Source organism: Odocoileus virginianus, chromosome 32, assembly GCF_023699985.2.
Source record: "Odocoileus virginianus isolate 20LAN1187 ecotype Illinois chromosome 32, Ovbor_1.2, whole genome shotgun sequence".
NCBI lineage: Eukaryota > Metazoa > Chordata > Mammalia > Artiodactyla > Cervidae > Odocoileus > Odocoileus virginianus.
In genome coordinates, this window is record NC_069705.1 from 40,583,878 (window position 1) to 40,608,622 (window position 24,745).

The 24,745-nt window shown below is 55.9% G+C and overlaps 1 protein-coding gene across 6 annotated transcripts; it reads right to left on the bottom strand.

Moving 5' to 3' along the window:
- Positions 1-255: 255 nt before the first annotated feature.
- Positions 256-22,012, bottom strand: KBTBD11 (kelch repeat and BTB domain containing 11). Of its 6 annotated transcripts, none has more exons than XM_070460152.1 (3): positions 21,738-22,012; positions 8,300-8,521; positions 256-7,123 (listed from the first exon to the last, which is right to left on the bottom strand). In XM_070460152.1, the coding sequence occupies exon 3, from the start codon at positions 6,406-6,408 to the stop codon at positions 4,465-4,467; it is 1,944 nt and encodes a 647-aa protein (XP_070316253.1). In that variant the 5' UTR covers positions 6,409-7,123; positions 8,300-8,521; positions 21,738-22,012; the 3' UTR covers positions 256-4,464. The 6 variants fall into 6 exon arrangements, with proteins under 6 accessions (XP_070316253.1, XP_070316255.1, XP_070316254.1 ...); XM_070460154.1 differs by lacking the exon at positions 21,738-22,012 and adding an exon at positions 21,563-21,731; XM_070460153.1 differs by lacking the exon at positions 21,738-22,012 and adding an exon at positions 21,459-21,556.
- Between the last annotated feature and the right edge of the window lie 2,733 nt (positions 22,013-24,745).

The window sequence follows — 24,745 nt, forward strand, 5'->3', positions numbered from 1 at the left end:
TGAGCTGGGAGGGGCACGGTGGGGAGGGTGGGCAGAGGTGCCCACAGTTGCCTGAGGAGTATGAAGAGACCCCATACCTGGATCTGGTCGCTGGAAGCCCCTCCACACTCCACATGCCTCATTCACAGAGGGGTCGCCCCCCGACCCCCAGGCCTCGCAGGTCAGGCCGGAATCTCCCAGTCCTGAAGCTCATTCCCAGAGAGGCCCGCCACCAGGGGCTCTGCTCCGGAGAGAAGACACAAGGCCAGCCTCGCAGACTGCAGGAGCGCTAGCATCGCCCAGTGATTTATTTCATCTTGGCATAAGCAGGCAGATGGACAGGGTTTTATGGGGTGGGCACTCAGGACTCGAAACGCGAGCGCTGATCGGTACAGCATCAGCTGGGCAAAACTGTGTCTTCAAGGCGGCTGTTTGTCTTCCAACATCCAGCAACATCACAGCACTGCTTAGCGCTTTCAAAGCCTCAGAGGAGCTTGCAACTCACAGGAGGACAAATCTGGTCTTTTGTTTCATTTCACACCAATTCACCAAGCAGGTAGGAGGCCCTCACCCATGCCAGTTCCCACACTAGGAGCCGGAGCCTCGCGGTGCCTTCCAGGACGCAGGGAAGCAGAGAGAACGCGGCTCTGCTGCACACTCAGACGCAGCCAGAACACGACGCATTTCCCTCCTTAGTTCCTGTTATCTTCCCGTGAATGATGATGTCACAGAGGAATGGGGAAAAGGAGAACACTGGTTTTTTTAAAGACACCAAAAATAAAACATTTTGTAAGCTAGGAAACCATCTACAATAAGACAGAATGCAAAAGAGCACTTGTGTTTACATTTCGACCCAGGAAGGTGTTACAACAGATAATGTCCTGAAACCATCTTAACTTCAGGAAAAGGCCAAGACTTAAAAACACATTTCATTTCAAAACATTTCAGAGGAAGTTACCCAAGAGACCAACAAATTAACCAGTGGCTACCAGCATTAATAAAGTGACACTAGAAAGTAACAAAAATGGGCCAGGTGATTCATTTAAGTATTTGTAGCAAAAGTGATACAGGCAGTTGTTGTCACCAAGTAGCCAAAGAACTTCTGCAGCACTCACTCTCTGAAAGGAAAGGAAACTGGTGCAGAGATAAAGTCACCACGGCCCCAGGCCAGCCCCATAGCTGCCAGAGCCCACGCTGGCGCTGGCACCAAGGCTCTCCCCAGCCAGCAATAAAAACAGAAAGGAAATGAAGATGACTGCACCCCAACCCTTGGTTCCAAATGAACCTTGATTCACAACACAGAAGTCATTGCTGTCAACCAACCAAAAGATTAAGCTTCCGCGAATTACGTTTCCCCTGAAAATGCCCCACTGCTCTTTCAAATGTCTGGAAATGTCAGTGTTTGGGGGTTTCTTAATTTCATGAGAATTACGGATGTCGTAAATGCACTGCCTTCATTTGATTCAAGCGATCGAAGAGCAGGGATACTTTTGCACCAACTGGTTCTCTACAGAGAGCTGGACACAGGCTCAGCAATGGGACAAGCCCCGGTCCTGGAACGTCAGCCCTGGAGGCCTGCCCCTCGACCCGCCCTCCTGTGCGGAAGGATCCTGGGCGGGGGGCTTTTCCATTCGTGTACTTGGCGCATTGCCCAGCTGGCCACACACCCCAGGTACTGGCCCTCAAACAAAATAAACTGGTCTTCGCAGCACACAGGTCCTCTGGCACCTGTTCTCGGTGATGCTGCTGTGAGAAACGTGGTCTGCAAGGTTCTAAGTCCATCACCCTCCTTAGGCATCCTCCGGGATCTGGTCTTGACAACTCCCTGGGGCTCGGGGCCAGCTCCCACAGGAAGCAGTGCTGCGTCTCAGCCAGGCGTCCCTTCATTCAATTCAAGGATGAAATAATATCCAAACACTCCAGCGGGGTGTGTCATCGTCTGGCTGTCCACGTCTGACAGCTAGTATGTCTCCCATCTCCAATGGGGAGCGTTGACTTTGGAAGCCCACTTTAGCATTTGTGTTTTTCAATGGTAAGCATCCTAGGAATGATTTCTCAAATAAAATCACAGTGATAACATCTCATGAGTTTGATATTGAAGGAATGAAAATATCACCTCGGTTCCATTTCAAATAAAAATTGAGCATAAATAATGAAAGTCTGGAGAAAAATGTACTGTCATGTGAAAAGCTCGTGTCTTTACAAGAACACTGTTTGTTTCTTTTGGACCTCACTTCTTCTTCTCCTGCCATGTCTCCAGTCTGCTCCTACAAAGTCAGGCAATCTGGAGCCTGGTTTTCCCTAAGATGCTGACCCAAGTTGCCAAGACATCCTGTCGTGTCAGGAGCAGTCATGGGCAGGTGCACAAATCCCCAGAACACAGAACACACCAGCTGAGACGGCAGAGCTCTGTCCTCAGGACATGCATGAGTCACGCTGAATTTCTAAGCATGCTTAACTGACCACTTTAATGACCACTGCCACTTTAGGAAGCATAACCTATTCCCCGCCCACCCACAGATCACACAGGCAGGTTCCCTCCCATCACTGATTCATGAGGAAACCACAGTAAGCTACACGTGACTTCATCGACTTCTGTGCCAGTAACCTTCAGTGGGCACTTTTGCTGTCATAAAAAAAAGTGGATTGGATTCAGAATCCAAGTCAGTTGGCCTCCCTTTATGAACATATATTTTATCCTTAAATGTTTAATAGTAAACCCTGCCTTTTAATCCTTGTGCCCTATCACAGTAGTGAAACTTCATGTTAGTTTCATTAATGGTATTTTGGAGTTCACAATTAGACAAAAGTAGTTCATTTGCTAAACTACATTATGTTGTTGTTGTTTAGTTGCTAATTCATGTCCCACTCTTTTGCAACCCCATAGACTGCAGCCCACCAGGCTCCTGTCCATGGGATTTCCCAGGCAAGAATATTAGAGCGGGTTGCCACTTCCTCACCCAGGGGGTCTTCCTCACCCGAGTCTCCCGTGTTGGCAGGCAGATTCTTTACCGCAGAGCCACCAGGAAACCCCCCAACTACCTTGCTCCCTCTCCTGTCAATATGCTGTCACTCTGCCACACTTTCTTAGAGTAATGGTTGTAAAAGTAAAGTTCCCTCAGAGTTACAGAATTAATATTTAAAACATCACAATTAGTGGGTTCAAACTATGCCTGTATGTTTTTCTTTAGAACTCTCAGACAAGAAAGGATTTCAGTCCTCTTTCAGGGGGAATACTGCTCTCTTCGAGCCCACTATAAAACATCACCGTGGCTGGGCACACCTGGCCCTGCTTTCAAAGCAGGCGAGCACCAGGCCGCTGTCAGCCTCTCCTACTGATCTAAAACCCAGGTAAGAATCACTCATTGCTACACCTTTGAACATAATGCTGCTGCTGCTGCGTCACTTCAGTTGTGTCCGATTCTGTGCGACCCCATAGACGGCAGCCCGCCAGGCTCCCCCGTCCCTGGGATTCTCCAAGCAAGAACACTGGAGTGGGTTGCCATTTCCTTCTCCAAAGCAGGAAAGTGAAAAGTGAGAGTGAAGTTGCTCAGTCAGGTCCGACTCTTCACAACCCCATGGACAGCAGCCTACCAGGCTCCTCCATCCATGGGATTTTCCAGGCAAGAGTACTGGAGTGGGGTGCCATTGCCTTCTCCAGAACATAATACACCCTTTAAATTGAAAGTATTAAACCCACCTCAGTTAGGTGATGAGAGGGACCTGCTCTCAGGTGTGTGGACCTCTGACCCCGTCTGGGGCCCCTTCGATGACAGGAAATATCTCCAGTGCTCACTGGACGGAAGACCTTATTGGGAATCAAAAATTTCATCTTTAACACTTCTTACATTTGGAGTTGAGCCAATTGCAAGTTGAGCACATAGGGCAGGAACTTTTAAACTAAATTAGAAAAGTTTTAAGAGCTTGATATATCGGTTATAATTTTAAACTCCAAGCTAAAAATAGTGTGACCTTCTTTCAGGTGTTTCCAGGAATATAGTTCACACTGGCCTCATTTTAGGACTCTAGTCTGGGAGCCCCTCCGTGTTTCCCAGGGCCTTCTCAGCGGGCAGTAACAAGGGGGCTGGCACCCCGCAGCCCACAGAACTCAAGCCCACCCACTGCACCCGGAAGCAGTCTCTGATTCTGTTTCCTTCTTTCTCAGGTATGTTGTATCTTATTTGCAAAGTTATTTGCTCACATCCTGCATCTTAAGCCATCGACCCCCCCTTAAGCAAAGCAAAGCAAAGCAGAAGGAAAGCAGAGTAGAAAGGGGGCCTTGAGGCAGCGTTGGACACGGTCTCCCAGGCCCTGCAACAAACACTACCTCCTATGTGATCCCCGTGGGCAGCGCCCACCCCCGACCCTCTCCCCTCGCCTCCGCTCCCCTTGCGCCCTTCCGGGTTCCCAGTTGGGACCTCGGCCCACGGGGCGTTCCCTGTTTCGGGCCGCGGAGGGCCATGCCGAGTGGCCACCCGGCCCATCTTACACGGCGCCCTCCTCCCCTCGGTCCGGCTTCTCCTCCGGCAAGTTGAGCACGAAGGGGAAGAGCAGGCCCCGGGCGTCCGCCGGGGTTTGGAGCGAATGGAGCTCAAAGCTGCCTTCCGGGCCCGTGTCACCGGCGCCAGGCTCGCCCTCGGCGGGCGGCACGAAGCGCCAGGTGCCCGCGCGGCTCACGCAGTAGATGGTGCCCTCCAGCGCGGCGCAGCGGAAGGGCTGCAGGCCCGAGGGCGCGCCCGGGGGCCGCAGGTGCGAGGCACAGCGGCTCCACTGCTTAGCCAGGCAGTGGTAACGGAGCACGCTGACCCCCCCGGCCGGCACGGCCGCCGGCGCGTCGCCGCGGGCCCCACACAGGTCGAAGCGGTAGATGAAGCCGTCCAGGGCCACCATGTCGGCTGAGCGCTCGCGGCTGCTGCTGCACGGGCACTCCTGCCACTCGTCGCGCCGCGGGTCGTACTTGAGCAGGCGGTAGAAAAGGGAGCCCCCGGACACGTAGATCTCGCCGTTGCACGTGGTGGCCTCGTGTGCCACGGCGAAGGCGCCCCGGGGCAGCGGGGCCACGGCAGCCCAGCGGTCGGCGCGCGGGTCGTAGCGCTCCACGCTGAGCAGGCACTCGCCACCCACGGCGTACAGGTGGCCGTCCAGGGCCAGCAGTTGCAGCTGCGAGCGCGCCTGGCGCAGCGGCCTCACGGTGCTCCAGCGATCAGTGGCCGGGTTGTAGCAGAAGACCCGGTCGGAGGGCCTGGCGCGGCCGTCGGGGCCCGCGGGCCCCACGCCTCCAGCCACGAAGAGGTAGTTGTAGAGCACGCAGAGGCCGCAGCCCCGCGCCGGCGCGCCCTCCGGCAGCCGCGTCAGCTCGCGCCACTCGCCAGCCGCCTCGTGGAAGCAGTAGACGGCGGCCTCGCCGCGGCCCTCCGCGTCTCCCGAGGGGCTCTGCGGCCGGCTGCCCGCGCGCTCCCCGGCCGGCCCGAGGGCGGCGGCCAGCAGGCGGGTGCGGCCGGCGCGTAGGCGGCGGCGCAGCAGCAGGTCGCGCTCGGCTCCCGACAGGCGCCCGAAGACGGCAGGCTCGCGCAGCACCTCCAGGTAATGGTCGCTCATGAAGCGGTAGGCGGCCTCGCGCAGCTCGGCCAGCCGCTGCCGCTTGGCCGCGGTCAGCACCTCGAAGCAGTTGGCCAGGCTCAGCTGCGGCGCCACAGCATCGGTGGCGCGCTGCGCGGCGCAGGGCAGCTGCAAGCGGCGCGCGCCGGCCACTACGTCGGCCACGTTGTCTGGGCGCACGCCCGCCATGCGCCCGCTGTACGCGTAGGCCAGCAGCAGCCGCAGCGCCGCCCAGCCCACGCCCTGCACCCGCAGCACGTCCCGGGACGCGCGCGCGCGGAAGTAGTCGCTGCGCGCCGCCAGCACCGCTTTATGCGCCCGCAGCCGGCGGCCCGAGACCTCGATGAGCAGGTCGGGCTCTCCGTGCTCCGGACCGACGCCGGGGGGCACGGGCGCGGGATCCGCGGGCTCCTCCGGGGACGCGGGCTCCTTGGCCGGCGGGCGCTCCCCGGGAAACGCGGGCTCCTCGGGGGACGCGGAGTCTTCCGGGAACGCTGGCTCCTCCGGGGACGCGGCGCCCGCGCTGCCGACGCCCCACTGCCTCTCCACCACCCCCCGGCCGCTGCGACACGAGGGCGGCGAGGCCGCTGCGTCCTCCGCCGCGGAGGAGGCGCGAGACTGCGGCGGGGAGTCGTCCCCGGAGCTGAAACACAGGGACGCGCTGAGGCTGCAGGGTGTCTGCGCCGGGGACGCCGCGCCCTCCCCCTCGGCCGCGTCCGGCGGCTGCAGGCTGCCCTCTCCCGGAGCCTCGGGAGCGCCGCCCCGGCCCCCGGCCTGGCCGCACGCTCCGTCGCCCGGGTAGAGGACGCAGGGGACCACCGGGCTCTCCATGCGCGCGTGCTCGGGCGGCTGTCCCCGCTCAGCAGCCCCGCATCACTCTGCCCAGACTCGGGCCGCCCAAGGTCGATGGCTCCTCCGGGCTCCGGGCGCGCGATCAGACCTCACTTGTGTCTACAGCGGGTTTCGCTCTCGCGCCGCTGGCTCGCGCCCGCCCGCCCGCTCTCCCGAGAAAGGGGTGTGTCGGCGGGAGCGCGCTCCCGCTCGCGGCTGAACTTGTGACCCCAGCGCGGTCCCCGCTGGCGGGCGGCCGTCTGCCCGGGTCTCTGCGGTCCCGGCTCCGCGCGGCGGACGGGACGCTCTGGGCACGGCTCCCGCTCTGCGGGCCGAGCTGTTGGGTACTAAGCACCTGGCCCGCCCTCTCTCTCCGAGTCACCGTCCATCTGTCTGCATCCCATCGCGTCTGCGCTCGGCGCCAGGCTGCGGCCCACGCTTCCCAACCCCGACTTTCAGTCCTGCTTTACAGGCAGCTGCCCGGGGAGCTTTCATCTCGTGTGTGACCCCGGTTCGCCATTAGCGCTGAGTGGGGGCCTGGCTCGGCTGTGTTCACCTGGGGCGGGCGGGGATGCTTAATTCATTCACCAGGTGGGCGTTAGGGCAAGTCAGTGCACACACTAGACCCGTCTTCCTCACTCATCCACCGGGGCCTTCCTTTTCCTTTGTCGGAATATCAGGTGTTTCCATGTCGTGTCACCAGCTCTTCGTGTTCCTGTTTACGGGGAAAGAGAGGATGTTTGAGTTTGCATTTTCCATAGGCGATTTCGTGTGATACCTACCATCTGTCCCCAGCACCCCCACAGGCTGTAGGCTTCAGATTTGGTGGGAAGGGGATTTTGGCTTTTCAGTGCTGGAGAGATACTTCAGTGAATATTATTTAGGAATTAAAAGACTGTTCCTCCCCTGATTTGTGAGGCCTGTAAAGAAGGACCTGGTTCAGCCAAGGGCCTTAAATATTAATACATTGGGTTGAACCACAAAACTTCTGGTTTGGGGATCAGTGACAGTCAATATCAACCGTTCCCAAACTCCAAGCTAATGAGATGTTATGTGTGAAATTAAGAACTCTTAGTGAGAAAGCATGGTTAGCCTATGACACCTCCTCAGTTCTACCCTGGGACAGTTTTCCTGAAACCTGATCCGGTCAGCTATCTCAAATTTGGTCACAACCAGTATTTAAAGAAAGGTGCTGAGCCAGGGCTCTTGTGTGGGCTTGGCCTCCAAGGCTCCAACCTGAAACCTGTTTGATTGGCTCCTTCTCCGCATCGCACCTCTGAAAACCTCCAAGAAAGGGATGCTCCAAAGAGCACACATGCCCCCAAAGAGAAGCCAAGACGAAACAAATCAGAAAACAAAACCCACATAACTCCTTGGAAGGCAGAGGTGAGCGCCTGCAGATGAATCAGAAGAATAAACCATCTTTCCTAAATTGGCCAAATCTTCACTGAGGCTCAGCAGCCTGGAGGGGAGGTCTTGGCATAAGGGGTGGGGCAGCTGTGCTCTGGTTTTCCTACAGAGAGGCTGCGGACAAGAGAAACCCACTAGACACACGCAGCCAGGCCCGCCGTCTTTCCAGGCTGTGTTCGTCTCTTAGACGAGATACAGTGACATGTAACCACCTACCCTCAGCTGCTTCTGATTCTCTGCTAACCGTACTTAATACTGTTACCTGATCCCTATAAATGTGCAGGGTTGAGTGTATGTATATATATAAACACACATCCTTGCCCGGCTCTTTCCTGCTGCCATGTTAGGAAAAAGGCTTTCCTATATTCTCAGAAATACAAGTGTCTCAGAGTTGGAAATTCTAGATGTTCAGTTCCCTCTCCCTTCCTCTGTCTCTCTTCCCCTCCCTCCCTCTCTGTTTCCCAGAAACTGTTAACAGTACCCTGTGGGCATATTCCCAGGTGCAGAGCGCTGTCTAGGACGTGTGGAAAGGCAGCGTGGGGACGGTGGGGACGAGCTGAAACTCTGACCACGGGCGTGAGGGTCACGGGGGTGCCGCGTGTTTACTCAGCTGTGCCCCAGCCCGCGGAGCTGCTGGGGAGGCGCTGTGTCCACTGAGGTGGAGATGAACTCCGGCCCCTGGTGACCGGAATGTGATGACAGACTGGAAACAAGCACAGATTTTATAAGCAAAGGTTCTGGCTTTTTCCCAAACTGCCAGAGGTGTTTTCTTAGTCAGCTAAGTTATTCAGGGAAAATTAGATAAAAAGTAACACATACTTACATATCCTACCCAAATATATGTGTGCACCTCCATGTCTGAAATCAAACCGGAGAACTGGCTTTCTGATTTGCCTCTTTCTTTTCACACTTTCTCTGTATGGTATGGCCAGTCTTGGGCCTCAGAAAAACTAACTAGTTTTTGGCCAGGAAAAGAGTTCCAGAACTTCCTAGTTCCTTCTCTGGCCTGACTCTCATCAGAATGTGCACAGGCCCAACCCTTGTGGGTTCTCCTCTTGGGAGTCATCACAGACTCGAAGCCAAGGCAGGGCATGGGACTCACTTGAAAAGCCTGAGTTTGGAACTCTCATGTTTTAAAAGCTCTCCAGAATCCATTTAAAGCCTGAAAGAATCGGGCAAAGCAGAAATTTTGTCATAGCTGCACTGAGCAAGAGCTGCGTGATGAAACAGACACAATCTAGGCGGTCAGTGGCCTTAGCAGGCACGGCCGTGCCCGCTCCCCGTGTGCAGTCCGCTGTCTGAAGGAAGGTGCTGCAGGCTGACAGGTCCTGCCTCACCCCCACCCCAACACACGGTGCAGGACAAATGGTCAGCATCCCCAGGAGAGAGCAGGGGACCACTTCCTTTCCCAAATGACGTTCAAGAAACTCAACTTTCAGAGCGAAACCCTCTCCCCCAGAATGACCCGTTACTGTGGTTTGGCCTTAAACTGGATGGGAAGGAATCAGCCGGGGTGTATAAGAGTCCTCGGAGGCATTGGCGGGTCTGCCAAGACGCTCAGGTCAGGTTGCTTTGGTTGGAAGTCTGGGATTTCCAAAGGGACTTTTCCCCATGTTGTACTTGGCTCTGGAATCAGAGTCCCCCCCCTCGGAGGCTCTGGGAGGATTCTGAGCCTGGCGCCCACCCTGACAGCAAAGAAACTACCAGACTCCCCGCCTACCGTGGCTCAGGAAGGGCCTCCCCCGACCACCTTTCTGGGGTTGTTAGATGGACAACCGCCTCTCCTTGTGACTGACAGGAGGGATGTGTCAGCAGAGGTGTGGGTATGCGATAGTAACAGGATCCTTCCTGACTATTGGCGAGAAAATATTTTAATAGGAACATGTCTGCTTTAAATATAACTTAGGTAGCACTCCCCGTGAAGGATATACATCTCTTTTCCACAGTGTAAATACCAAAGCAGAAGTTTTTAGCCTCTTCCTATGAATTTCTTCACTCTCAATATGAATTTTTTTTTAAAAGACTGTGTATGATTTCCAAATGTGGACATTATTTATGCACTTAATGTGGACATCAGATCATTTAAAATTAAGTATATTTCATTGTCATGATATAGGTTGCTAAAGAGAATCTCCCTTTCAAATAAAGTCAATTTTTTAAAAACCATTAATGAACAGACTTAGGAAGTTTATCTAAAGACCTGCAGTGCCTGTTGTTGTAGCCAATTCCTTCCGGGGGTCCTCTGGGTCAGGCCCGCCGTGTGTGTAATCCGAGTGTCCAGCCACCTGCTTTCGACAGCAGGGTCCCAGGACCACTCCCTGACCCTGCCCGCCGCTGATCCACACACACCAGGACGACCCCACCCACACAGTGAGCAGCCAGTGAATGCTGGGATGACATTAACCTGAGTCTACTCTGCCAGGCTACAGCACTGAAGGACATTTCTAGGACTCCGCAGATGGTAAGGCAGTCTCAGCGCAGGAGTGGCCGTGACACAGCTCACGCCTATCTCTATCCTCCAGGCACTGCTGTCGTACGTGTTCCACACGTGACCCTTGCAAGCACCCCTCTGTGGGGCTGCAGTTTTTAGCCCTGTTTTGCCAGAGGAAATGAGATGTGAAGCAGTCTCACCAACTTTATATGATTAACCAGCCCAGCGCCTGGCAGGTGGCTGAGCCAGATGGGGCCCACGGCCTGGCTCCAGCATCCATGCTGCCCAGCGCCCGCCCGATGCTCTGAGTCCTTCTGTCTGCTACTTCTGTTTGTTGGTTTTTTTTTAAATTTTATTATGTATTTTGGCTGTGCTGGGTCTGCAGGGTGCCAGCATTCTCTGGTTGCAGTGCACGGGGCGCTGCTCTCGAGCTGTGGCGATGGCCTCTCCTGTTGTGGGGCACAAGCCCCAGGGCCTGCAGTCTTCAGTAGCGGTGGTTCCCCGGGCTCTGGAACACAGGCTCAGCAGTTGTGGCGCACAGTTGCTCCAAGGCATGTGGGATCTTCCTGATCAAACCTGAGTCTCCTGCGTTGGCGGGCGGATTCTTTACCATTGAACCACCAGGGAGGTCCTTCCTGTCTGTTCCAGTTTTGAAGGTGAAGCCCGGGACTTTGCCGCATCCCCGTGCCTGGCTGAGGGACGCCTACGAGATGCTGGTGGGTCTGGTCCGCTGCCCAGCGTGTCTGGGGGTCAGCATGCTGAGGGCGCGGGCTGTCCCAGCCCTGAGAGGGAAGCAGATGGAGATGCAGGCAGGTCTGGCGGGAACTGGCTGCTGGGGCTGTCTGTGTGGGCGTGATTCAGGGGAATAACAGCGGGCTGACTCTCTGGCAGGGATGCACTGGTGGAAGTAAAATTAGAGAATTTCCTGAAGAAAAGCCTTTACGTAATAGCTGTTCACAAAGTCCAAACTCCTTAGGCTGGAAAACAAGGCACTGAGCTGTCTGCTCCCAGGTGTGCCCCGAGCTCGGCCCTCGTCCTTGGCCAGAATTCTAGGCCTCTCCACCCACAGAGCAAGCACAGAACTGCCGCTGCACCTTGGTGAGCCCCATGAGGCTGTGTGCACGTGTACACCCCACACACGTGCGCCTGTGTGTGCAGACCCCACACCCTGGTGAGCCCGGTGAGGCTGTGTGCACATGTACACCCCATGCAGGTGTGCCTGTGTGTGCAGATCCCGCACCCTGGTGAGCCCGGTGAGGCTCTGTGTGCGTGCACACTCCATGCACATGTGCCTATGTGTGCAAATCCCATGCCCTGGTGAGCCCTGTGTGGCTGTGTGTGCATGCACATCCCACGCACGTGTGCCTGTGTGTGCTGACCCCACGCCTTGGTGAGCCTGAGCCCTGATGAGCCCTGTAAGGCTGTGTGTGCGTGCACACCCCACGCACATGTGCCTCTGCGTGCAGACCCCACACCCTGATGAGCCCCATGAGGCTGTGTGTGCGTGCACACCCCACGTAGGTGTGCCTCTGCATGCAGACCCTGTGCCCTGGTGAGCCCTGCATGGCTGTGTGTGTGCACACCCCACGCAGGTGTACTTGTGTGTGCAGACCCTGTGCCCTGGTGAGCCCTGCGTGGCTGTGTGTGTGTGTACACCCCACGCAGGTGTACCTGTGTGTGCAGACCCCGTGCCCTGGTGAGCCCTGCATGGCTGTCAGTGCATGCACACCCCACGCAGGTGTACCTGTGTGCAGACCCTGTGCCCTGGTGAGCCCTGCATGGCTGTGTGTGTGTGCACACCCCACACAGGTGTACCTGTGTGCAGACCCCACACCTTGGTGAGCCCTGCTAGGCTCTGTGTGTGCACACCCTACACAGGTGTGCCTCTGTGTGCAGACCCTGCACCCTGCCCTCCCAGAGCGCCATCAAGAGCACGGCCTGCCGGTCCTCCTGCTGCAGCCGCACTGCCTCAGTTTATGCAGGAGAGAGGCCCCGCGGGTCAGAGAGCCGAAATCAGGGGAGCGTCTCTGTGCCCTTGGCTGTCACCAGTGACGAGCCATCTGGGTAAGATGGTGCCCAGGGTGAAGGGATGAGATGTACATTAATCCAACAGAACAACTCGGTCATGAAGATCTGTAGGAGAGCTTCACCACTCCGCCTCCCTCGTCAGATCACCAGTCTTTGTTTTTAATTCGAGACACACACACGGTGTCAGAGCATTGTGACTCACGAGACAGCCCTTGGTAGGAGATGGACTCTCACTCCTGAAGTCAGCACACTAGAGTGGGGTATTGCTGCTGCGGGCTCCGGGGACCCTGTGCCTTCAATCACCACCAAACGTGACATCACACAGACAGGACCCGACTTGGTGCCGTTACAACATGGTCCTGTGCTCCACGGAGTCACAGACCCCGAGGAGCTGAAAGGAGAACAGGTGGAGATAAACGTGTGCATTCATCACTTGGAAGACTCCCAAGTTAGATGAGTGCAAATGACACCCTTGGTTTCCAGATGTGCCTTCAGGGAACAAGGCCAGAACGCGCTGCAAGAGAAATATGTGCCTCGGTTTGCAGCTCGGGTTCGGGAGGTGTTGGCCTGGGCAGACACGACTGTGAACACCGCGATCCCACACGGAACCACCGGGGCTGGAAAGAGGTGCATGGAAGTGCAGTGAAAGAGGTGCAGTCCCAGCAGAAAACCTGTAGCCATGAGACCCAGTTCTGAACAACGGTTGAGTAACATGAACTCTTCTAAGATAAGGCTGTCTTGTGCATCCTCTGAAATCAGAGGTGAGCTCTCCAGCAGAGATGGACAGCTGGAGTCAGAAGTGAGAGACTTGCCTGGGCTGAACAAATTCACACTTCCCCCAGTTCTTCAATCTGTTAAAGTCCCATTAGTGGTGATAAATAATTAATAGTATTCTATCACTTACTTGGTTCACATATTGAGCAGATATAGCTGAACACCCACAATGTTTCAGGAAGTGCCCTTGGTCCTAGACAGTAGCAGGAACCAAAAGACTTGACCTTGGCCCCCGCGGAGCTCCCAGTCTAGGGAGAAAGTAAACCTAAGCCATCATTATACAAATTCTAGTGAATTACAAACCACGTAAACAAGGGTCTGAGAGGCGTGATACACCTGGTTTCTACTGGCATTGGGGAAGATTCCTGAGAGCAGGAGGGAGCCAGACACAGGGCCAGCGGAAGAGAACAGACTCCTTAGGTTGGAAACAAGCTTGACCAGTTCAGAAATTGGAGAGCCTGGCGCGGCCAGGAGCCCCGGGGTGAGCAGGGCTGGGCCCCACCCTCGCATCCGAAAGACAACAGGCATCCTCTGATGGCTTCAAAGAAGTGAAGGGAGGTGACAAGGCAGCCTGTTTCAGAAAGAATGCTTTGTGTCCTTCTGTACAAAAAGCTTGATTAAACGTCTTTTAGACTGATTTTCCATCACTGCCAAAAGGACCACACACATTAAAATGGATGAACTACATCTACATGTACCGGTGTGAATAAATTCCAAACACATAATTTTGAATTTTGGAAGGTTTGCCATTTGCAGAAAGATGCCGTATAATACGATTTTCTGCTCATGCTTGGGCTCGGCCGTATCTGACTCTGTACGAGCCCATGGACTGTACCCCGCCAGGCTCCTCTGTCCCTGGGATTTTCCAGCAAGAATACTGGAGTGGGTTGCGATTTCCTCTCCCAGCCGATCTTCCTGACCCGGGGACTGAACCTGTCTCCCGCGTCTCCTGCATTGGCAGGTGGATTCCTAACCACTGAGCCACCTGGGAGTACCATAATACTATTTACATACATTTAAACATGAAAAAAAACCTTTGTGTCACTCATGGAAGTGTGAAAGGGCCAGGATAGGGGGGGAGGTGTTGTCTACCTGCTGGGTTAGCACCTGGTTTCCTAAGGATCTGAAGTGTAAACGGCAAGATGATAACATGTATTAAAGCTCACTGGGATAACATCGATATGTTAATCACATTGTTAATGGTGTTTGATTATTTCATAACTTACAACTTAAAAATGTTATCCCATATGTGTAATGAGTATTCATCAATTAAATAATCAATCTGGACTGCGACTGACTCTCATGGAAGCCACACAGTCTGAAACATAATTAAGTCACTCACTAGGTAACAAGACTCCTAAGTTGCCATATTCTTAGAGCTAGAGTATATGAGTAAAGTCAAGGTCAAACTGAAATGTGAGGAAGTTAAATAAAAACTCACATTTTATAATTTTCAAAGCTCTAAGCTCTTGGTTTTATAGAGATTTGTCCATGATCACACACCCGTTGCTGGCAAGTTAGAACCCAGACCCCCCTCTCTACTAATCGCACTTGCTTACTTACCACGAATGGACCACAGCTAGAAGGCCCTGTCTCTGACCTCTGCCCTGCTTTGCTGTGGTTAAGACGTAAAAATAGAGCCCCCCCCCCCCCCCCCCCCGCAACCCGCCCCACCCCTGTGTCCTCAGGTATCCTGCCCGTTCCCAGGAGCGATGCTCTTGACCTAGGCCCGCCCCCTCCGGCTCAGCAGGTCCTGGGAAAGGGCCTGAGTCTTGCCTGGAAACTGCAGCGGAGCAGAACCGCCTTCTGTTTGGCTGTCAGGAGACAAGGAACCTGGCGGAGAGCTTACAGGGAGGAATTCATCCAAATTCAACATGTGATCTCTGTCCTCTAAGCAACGAGGGTGGCGGATGGGACGCGGAGGCAGATGAAATGCCAGCTCGTCTCTCACTGTTGACACCTGGCTTCTGAAGCAGAAATCCAGACACGTTCTGCCAGTGGGAGTTCCTCCATGTGAGCATCAGAGAGGTCTCTCCCATCAGGACAGTCCTGAGACAGCCAGGAATAAGTGGATGCAAAAACGAAATATTTAAATGATCTTGAGACTCAATCCAAGGAAACTATTGGGTTGCCCAAAAAATTAGCTAGGGCTTTTGTTACATTATATGGAAAAACCCAAGCATTTTGGCCAACCCAATATATTATTAACCTGCTGTCTTTGCAAGCTCTTTGAAAGTGAAAGTGTTAGCTGCTCAGTCATGTCTAGCCCTTTCTGACCCCATGGACTGTAGCCCTCCAGGCTCCTCTGTCCACGGGATTCTCCAGGGGGTAGGCTGCCATGTCCTCCTCCAGGGGATCTTCCCAACCCAGGGATCGAGCCTGTGTCTCCCGCATCGCAGGCAGATTCTTTACCACTCAGTCGCCTGGGAAGCCCAACATCTGCCTAAATAGAGTTTATAGGTGAAGGCTGCCAACATACTGGTTTCCACTGCATTTCCCCCAAATGTGGGTGTGAAGTCGGGGCTGCGGTGGGGTCAGGGTGAGGGGTCACTTCAGTTTCAGGAAGAGGCTATTTTGGGAAACAGCACTCCCACTCGGGCAGACACCACAGGAGGCCAGGCAGCAGTGACTCTTGGGAGGGTGTGACCCCCGCCCCCCCCCACACACACATCGCCCTTTCCGGCCATCTTCTGGGGTCTGGAAGTCATTATCGCACCCCGCGATAATGCGGGAGGCGGCTGTGATGCCCCAGGGCCCGGCGGGGTGGGGGGGTCTGCAGGTCCGGTCCCAGCACAGCCAACCCGGGCGCCCCTCGCACAGCGGGCTCTCCCGGGCAGGGTGGGCTCCACCGCGCGAAGGGCCCAGGCCACGGCCAGGCACCCCGGGGGCGGGGCCCTCTCTCCCAGGCTTTCCGCCTGGGCCGCTGGCCTTGTTCTCTTTGGAGCTCTGCAGGGCAGCCCTGCCCCACACCGCCCTGCCCTCGGAGACCAAAGGGCCAGCGAGGCTGACTTCCCCCACACGAGGACCCTGCGCTCAGACCTGGACACCCAGCCTCGGTGGGACACGAACCTCAAGGGCTAGGGCGCCGGGCCCCGGGAGGGTGGGTGGAGGGCCGCACTCAGCACCTCAGGGCGGGCAGCTCAGCCTGGGAGCCCGCAGCCAGCGGAAGGAGCTGGAGGGGGCGCGGCGGGGTGGCGCAGGACGTGGCTCATGGTCCCCGAGGCCCCTTGGTGCAGCCTGGCCGCGTGGACAGGATGAGAGAGGAGGGGCGGTCATCTCCCAGGTGACAGCAGCCCCCGCGGGTGTGCTAATCCGGGATCCCCCGGATCCTAAACGCTGGTCACTGCGGTGAGGGAGCCTGTGCTGAAAACGGCAATCACGCCGCTTGCGCTCTTAGCACCCACACTCAGGGGCCTGGTGCCGACGTGTGAGAAGTCCGGGGCCTCCGGGGACCCAGCTGGAGCCCAGAGAAACAGTGCTGCCAGAGGCCCAGCGCCACCACCTGTGCCCCCAGCTGGCAGCGGATATGAGCGGCCTTGAGGGCATCCATCGAGCTTCCCCGCCAGACTGCCCAGGCTACAAGTCTAGAGGGCACACTTCTGAGCCGCAGGTCTGGAGTGGTCAGTTATGGAGCCATCTGGACGGGGCTGCCAGCAAGGCAGGAACAGCACGGTGGCCCCAGCTGGGCAGGCAGTGGGCAACTGCGTCAGGGCTTGAAGGACAGGCGGGCGGGGCTCCTGGACTGGGCGCTGGGCGGCAGGGCTCAGCAGCACTGTGGCCCACGATGCCAGAGACGGAGGGTGCTCGCTGGGCTGGGGATGACGCCAGAGGAGACTTCCGGGGGGCCAGGTGGGACTGCTGAGTGCGCTCTCTGTGACTTGAGAGAAGGGGGGAGCTGGAGAAGGAAGGGTTCCATTTTCAAGTGCAATTTGGAGGAAACATAAAGGAAGCAGGCTCACTGGGTTCACAGATGAAGCTCTTCTCCTTTCCAGTGCCTCCAAGACTGCCAAATTCAGACCCGGCTTCAGAGCCAAGATCAGTCCAGGCAGCACAATCTGATCTCTCCTTAAGACCTCCTGGTATCTGAGGGGCACCAGGCAGAGGCCCTGGAAGGGTCCTGCAGTAAACAACAGGGCTTCTAGGAATTTTAAGGATGCTTTTCACAGCAGCCTTGCAGGGAGTCCAAGGCGGAGAAAGGACTGAGTGGATTTCTGGATGACACCTTTGTCTAATGGCTTCAATCCCAGCAGATCCATAGAAAGCCCACAGTGTTTTTAAGATAATTGCACAGGAAGAGATTCTGCCAGCTTGGAGTCAATGGGACAGATCAGCTCAAAGAAACCAGGAGGCAGGCTGAGAAAATCACTCAGCTGCAAGCACCAGGCACTTTTTATGAAAAAGGGAGAATGACTTGGAGGATCAAGAAGGCAGAGCCAGGAGCATCTGAGAATCACTCCTGGAGCCGGAACGGAGCCCGCTTGTGTCCGACGGCCCTGCAGGGCTGCCCATGGAGCAGCCGCTGCGTGTTGCCCTTCCCGTCTGGACAGGACAGTGGTGATGCACCAGCCTGGCTGGGCTGCCACACCCAGGTGTTTGCTCAAATGCCAGTCTAGAAGGTATTTCTGTGAAGGTATTTTTAGATGAGATTAATATTCAGACCAGCAGACTTGGAGGAAAGGTCATTACTCTTCACAGTGTCTGAGACCCGCTCCCTGGTTCACCGACGGCATCTTCTGTGTCCTCAGCTGGAGGAAGGGCTGGGGTCTCCACAGGGTCTCTGTTATCAGGCACTTACCCCATCATAGGGGCTGCACCCTCACGACCTCATCACCTCCCGAAGCCCCCCACTTCCTAACACCATCACCTGGGTGTTAGGCGCAGCACGTGCATTTAGTCTGCAGCAGCCACTAGGTTTGTGGGTTGGTCGTCAGACGACCCCGCCGGCTAGAGCGAGATTCCTGTTATCTGTGCTGGCCACCGCAGCCCACGGGAAGCTACAGGCCACCCGGTGCCATAACAAGGCTCGTGCCTGTCAGCGACCATTGTGACGGCTGTCTGAGAACTGGTCTGAGAACTGGTCGTGGGGCCCAGGGCTGTGATGGGGGCCCAGCAGGGTGCCACAGTGGGAGCAGGAGGCAACCCTGGCTTGGAAAGAGGCAGCGGCTCCGCGTCTGCACCATGGCCCCGCAACTAAGGGTTCTCAGGGACAGCGCTGAGGGCACCCCCCTCAGCACAGGGGCCCCTGCTTACACAACGCGCATCCACGTCCTCCCCCTGGGCAGTCTCGCTCTGTGAGCCACGCGGTCTCAGCTCTTCAAAGTTAATCCACGTCCTACTGCATCAAGGCCTAGTGTGTAAAGCTCTGTCAATTTACAGAGGAAATGCCACAGTTAATGAGGGATAAACGTGTATTAAGTCACAAATCTGACATGGCCAGGGTGCCCATCGGCCTGCCTTCTTTCTCTGACGCGCCAGCGTCTCTGACCACCATCTCTGCGAGGTGTCCCCTGCCATCCTCCTTTGCTAGGCTTCACCCTTCAGACCCCAACTCACAATCCCTGCATCAGGTGCTTTCATAGGGGTTTGTTCCTTTCCTTCAGAGACACTGCCTGCTTATTACCACACACGAATTAACATCACTTTCACCGTTATCAGGACCCAAGCTGCCGGGAGACAGTTTGGGGGAGGCAGAGGCTGTGTCAGTTTTAAATGCCATTATATTCCCAGCACCTAGAACTGTGCCTGACCTGGGTGGGGCAGACACTCGATAGGTGTTTGTGAAAGGAAGAAATTGGTTTTTAATCCATTGAATATTGTATAAGACTTGCAACGGTTTCAATTTCCAAAGTGCTGTTTATTTTAATATTCTTTCCAGCAGGAGCTGGCTTGCTGGCAAAAGGCAAACTCCTGGAAGTTCTTAGTTTATCCCAAAAGCCAGTGCTCATTGTTAACTATTTAACAAAGAGCTGCGGGTGCCAACACTGTCATTTTAGAGTAATTACAATAATTCCAAGAGAAAAACCCAAGTCAAGGCCCCAGTGGAGACACAAATCCCTGAACTCCCCAGAACAGATCCGCCCAGGGTCAGCAGGGGATGGCGCGCCAGGGGACAGGGGGGGTGTCTGGTCTGTGCCCCGAAGGCCCTGCGGGCCCCTCTGGGGCAGCCCCACAGCCGTCCTCCTGGGCCACCACACCTCCAACTAGGGAGGCCGAGGGCATTACAGCCGCCTAAGTAGTTCCAGATTCACCGCAGAGCTGTGATTACAGACAATTTATGCTGTTGGTATTTAGAAAAAAACTGAAACAGGATCCCAGATGGAGGCCCCACAGCACAGAGGGCCGCCTGGTTTCAGCTCAGGGACGAGAGTGGACTTGGAGCTAAAAGGAGGCCTCCTGCTTCCCCAGTGCCAGCGTGGCAGCTTGTATGAGCACATACGGAAACGGAGCGATGGGGCTGCCAGGAAGATGCTCAGGGATGAGGAGACGGCCTCACCACGTTCCCAGCCCCTCTGTTCTCCCAGCGCTGGAGCCAGAAGCCAGCACGGTCCCACCCCAGGAACACCCAGACACTGGAACCACAGGGGACCACACAAAGCCAGGCTGCCCCAGCGGCCCATCCTGATGAACCATGGACACTTCACTGTCTCTCCCCTCCTCTCAAACCCAAGAGGGCCTTATGGCCTGTAAGCAAAATCTCTGAACTCTTTTCATTGCATTCTAATTATATTATCAGCAGTATCCCCTGCAATTGACGTTAAAAGGTGGAAAGACTTTATTTCTTTAAACATTTGCTTTGTTAGTCCCCAAAGGGATAGCTGGAACCTCCTGTTGCAGTGCATTCAGGGGACCGTCCATGGGCAAATCTGAGGGATGGAGTGCTCCCTTCTGCATTTCCCGGGTAGGGAGGAGGACTCCTAATAGTAGGGCACCATTAGCTCAGCGTAAGAGGCCAGGGGAACACTGGCGGTCCATTATGGGTCCTAGCTGGAAGCTAGTCAACCTGCTGGTTGACGCCAAAAGGAGGGAGGCGGCCTGATCACAGGCTGGGAACAGAGTGAACTCGCATCCCCCCACCCACACCCACCGAGGGGCTGCACGGGGATTTAAAATCTGCCTGCACGGCGCCTTCAGTGCTTTGAGCAGAAATAAAGCTTATTACACTGATTTGTTCTTTTCCTTGCCCTTAGAATAGATGTGGGGGGTGGGTGGAGATAGAGGATGTGGTTTTGTAGGAACCTAAGAAGCGGTGGAATTTTTTTTTTTTTTAAACTTACTTAAGGCTACAGGAGCAACCACGCCAGAGTGGCGGACCCTGCCGGCCCTGACAAGGAGGCTGGGGTGCCCTCCCACCCCGCCTGAATGCGGTTGGGGGGTGGGCAGGAGGCTTTCCGCGGAAATGCATTTAACCTCCCCTTCAGACACGTGAGCCGGCCACACGCTGTCTTTATTGAAATGCGGCTTCTTCTCGCGCCCCGCCCCGGGCCATCGTGATGTCAGGCACGTTCCAACCCAAGCGACAAGCACCGCTGGTGGCCCGTCTGGTCGGTCAGTGGGGCAAAGACTCCGAGAAAAGAAAGCGCTGGGCTACCTTGCCAGCCCAGTAGCCCGAGAGCCCCCAGCAATGCCGGCTGCATCAGGAGGGGGCCCCTGGGGGTCGCGGAGGGCCCCGGGAGGTCCGCAAGGCAGTCAGGGCGGGTGATGGGGGCGAACCGACGAGGAGCCCCCGCACGCACTCCAGCACTTCCCACCCCTCCGCGGTCCCAGGTCCGGGAGGGCCCTCCCACCCGCTTCCTGTGGCGCCGAGACGGATGCTCGGGAGGCAGCAAGGCCCGGCCATGGCCGCCCACGAGCCAGGCCCGCGCGGCGCTGAGCACAGGCCCAGGCACTCCTCGGGAGCTGGAAGTGACCGGCCCCGCTGGCCGCAAACGTGGCCACTGGGCCGGGACCGCCTCCCCAAGGAGCGTCCGGCCTGGGGCGCGGGGCGCGGGCCTGGCTCCTCCCCGCCGGCTCCGGCCGCTCCGCCCCCGAGCTGGCTCTGTCTGGGCTGCGCTCGCCGAAGCGCGATCGGCGGCGGGAACGACGGAGACCACGGCACCCCTGGGTCTGTGTCCTCGGAGGCGATCTCCGTGGGCACGGCGCAGGGGCTGGTCGCCCCCCGCTTCAGGCAGCAGCGCCCGGGGAGTCCCCGCGCCGCCCCCTCCACTAGGCAACCCGGAGCCAGAGCCGGGCGGGACCCCACACCCCCACGGCAAGCAGGGCCACCGGGCGGTCTCCCCGCGCTGCCCACCGCCCCCGCCCGGTCGGCCACCCCTGTCCCGGGCAGTGCCCACTCTCGGGCCCCGGGCCCAATTACCCTCCGCCTCCTGGAGCGTATAGCCGCTGCCTGCCCCTGGGGGCCCACCCCTACCTCGCAGGTCGGCGCCGCGCCCTCCACCCGGCGCCCTCCCGCGCCCGGGATGCGGAGCCCTCGCCGGGGTCCCCGACGCGCGCGCGCCGGTCTCTCCCGCGCACCTGTAAGAACGCCGGGGGCGGGCGGGCTGCCTCCCGCGCACCTGCGCGAGCGCCCGCGGGGGCCCGCGCGTCTTTCCGGGGCCCGGAGACGCCAGTCGGCCCAGCGAGTGCCCCCGGCGCCCCCGGCCCGGGCAGCGCGCGCTCGACCGCCGCGGCGGCGGGGCCCGGCACTCACCGCGTCCTGGAGGCCGCGCCGGGCGCTGGCGGATCTGAGAAACGCGCCGAGGCGGGGACGCGGGCGGGAGGGCGGCCGCAGCCCGGGGCCGTGAGCGCGTGCTCGGGAGCGCGCCGGCGCGCCCCGGCCCCCGGCCGCCAGCCCAGAGCCCTCGCCGCTCGCTTAACCCTTTCCTGGACAGGGAGGTCCCGCGGCCAGCCGGCTGGACGCGCGGGAGGCGCGGGCTGCGGCCTGGACCCCTCGCACAGCGTACAGACTGAGCTTGAATCCAACAGCTCCGCCACCACCGAGCGAGAAACAGGTCCCCGCTGGCGCGGTCCCCGCCACAGACCAGGCTCTTTTGTGTCCTAGTCCCCTCACCCCCCCCCCCCCCCAGAGAAAAGAATATACATAAAATAAAATAATGGAATTTAGAGTTTAAGTTTTTGGAAAATTAGGGACGATGCGTTGTTGAAACATTTAGTGGTTAAAAAACTGCCTACATCCGTGCAGACTCCGGAGTAAAAAGGCAATATTGAGAACACTCAAGTAGAGGAAACGCTGAAACTTGTTCTTGTATCTAGAAACGTGGCCCCCCACCTCCAGGTCCCCGCAGCGGGGACCGGGCGCAGGACGACGGGGGGCCCTCCGAACCTGGACCGCGAACCTCGGGGAGAAGCCAGAGACCTGCCAGCGCACACGAGGTGCGCCCCCCCCAACCCCGCCCCAGCCTCCGCGGCTCTGTTACTGAACACAGCTCTCCTGCAGGGTCAGTTCTAGTTAAGATGGGACCGCTGGGGCTTCCCTGGTGGCTTAATGGTAAAGAATCCGCCTGCCAATGCAGGGGACATGAGTTCGATCCCTGGTGCAGGATGATCCCACATGCCTCGGAGCGACTAAGCCCATGCACCACAGCTCCTGAGTGGGGCTCTGAAGCCTGGGAGGCGTGACTGCTGAGTCCACATGCCCTAGGTCCCGTCCTCCACAAGAGAGGCCGCTGCAGTGAGAAGCCCTCATACCATAGCTGGAGGGTATCCCTTACTCTCTGCAACTAGAGAAAATAAGCTCGCAGCAACGAAGTTCGATCACATTCAATAAATAAAGAAAGGAAAAAAAAAAGACTGGCCCCCTGATGGCCAATGTTATTTTTAAAGGTTTTGTGAAAAGTGATGATTAAATTTCCATAGGTGTAGAAAGCTTATGTCTTTACTGTTATTTTTAAAAATTTTGCCTTCATCAGTCTTCACCAGTTAAATGTTAACGTGCTCTTCGGTTTTCAGTACCAGAGTTAGTGCCCTGAGACCATCCTTTAAAAGATCGTTTAATTACTAAGTACAATACATCAGGATTGGGGTTAAAGGAGGCAGACATAGAGCAAACTTATGGGAAATAACATCCTTAAATTATCAATTAATTCTAGCGGATGCAGACCTTTGAATGCTAAAATAACTCCTATCCTGCACCATTTTTATTTTGCCCAACTGATGTCAGAAATATTTTAGAATCTTATGGGATCATTTTAGTGCATCTCTGAAAGGTAAAAACTTTACCTTTTTCAACGGAGATTGCGTGTAACCAGCTTACCGTACACCGTGATTTAAAGATATCTGGAGGGGAGTTTAAATGTATCCTCTCCCCGCATCTTCTCAAGAGGAACTCGGGCCTGACCGTAGCCTCACAGCACCATCTGGCTTCCTCGGCCACCTATCTGCATCAGCCTCCAGGGGCCTCCAGGGGCCACCAGGCCTTCCCCGGCCACAGGTGCTGTCACCACTGAGGTCCCGATCTGTCCTCTCCACCACTCTGCCAGCTTCCAGAGATCCACTCGTAAGTCATATTAACTTTTCTCCCCAGCGGATTTACAATACTTGGCATATACTAGGTTCTCAGTAAACATTTACTGAAGGAATGAAAAAATAAATGAATTAACTTGAAACACCCGTGCAATCTCTATACCATCTAGTGGAGAAGCCGTGTGGGGAACCTCATTTATTTTCAGACTTCAGATGTTTTATTTTTTACTTTTTGACCATGCCATGCCACATGAGGGATCCCAGATCCCCGGCCAGGCATCGAACCTGTGCCCCCTTCAGTGGAAGCTCGGTGTCTTAACCACTGACTCACCAGGGAAGTCCCTAGATGCTTTTTTTTTTTTTTAATGCACGATGGCCCCAATGTGATCAATGGAAAATGCAGAGAAAACAGTTCAGTTCAGTTCAGTTCAGTCGTGTCTAACTCTTTGTGACCCCATGAACCGCAGCACAGCAGGCCTCCCTATCCATCACCAACTCCTGGAGTCCACCCAAACCCATGCCCATAGAGTCAGGGATGCCATCCAGCCATCTCATCCTCTATCCTCCTCCTGCCCTCAATCTTTCCCAGCATCAGGGTCTTTTCCAATGAGTCAGCTCTTCGCGTCAGGTGGCCAAAGTATTGGAGTTTCAGCTTCAACATCAGTTCTTCCAATGAACACCCAGGACTGATCTCCTTTAGGATGGACTGGTTAGATCTCCTTGTGGCCCAAAGGACCCTCAAGAGTCTTCTCCAACACCACAGTTCAAAAGCATCAATTCTTCAGCGTTCAGCTTTCTTTATAGTCCAGCTCTCACATCCATACATGACCACTGGAAAAACCATAGCCTTGACTAGACGGACCTTTGTTGGCAATGTAATGTCTCTGCTTTTTAATATGATTTCTAGGTTGGTCATAATTTTTCTTCCAAGGAGTAAGCATCTTTTAATTTCATTGCTGCAATCACCATCTAAGAAACATTACATATATTTAATTAGGAGTTCATTCAAATGCCAGGGACCTCTAGATTTCCTGAAACTGAACCTGGGGTATAAAAATGTCAAGAAGCACTAGCTATCTTAAATATTTTTTAAAGACATCTATCTCTAGAGTCTTTCAAGAAAACTATTTTGCTATTTAAATTCTCATGGCTCAGAGCCTGCTCTTGATGGTAGACTTCAATTGTGCAAATATATCACTGTGCAAAACTGTGCCCAAAAAATAGAACTAAAGCTCA

Excerpts from the sequence above, each read along its gene's own strand:
- KBTBD11 (XM_070460150.1), bottom strand. The coding sequence starts at position 6,408 with ATGGAGAGCCCGGTGGTCCCCTGCGTCCTCTACCCGGGCGACGGAGCG.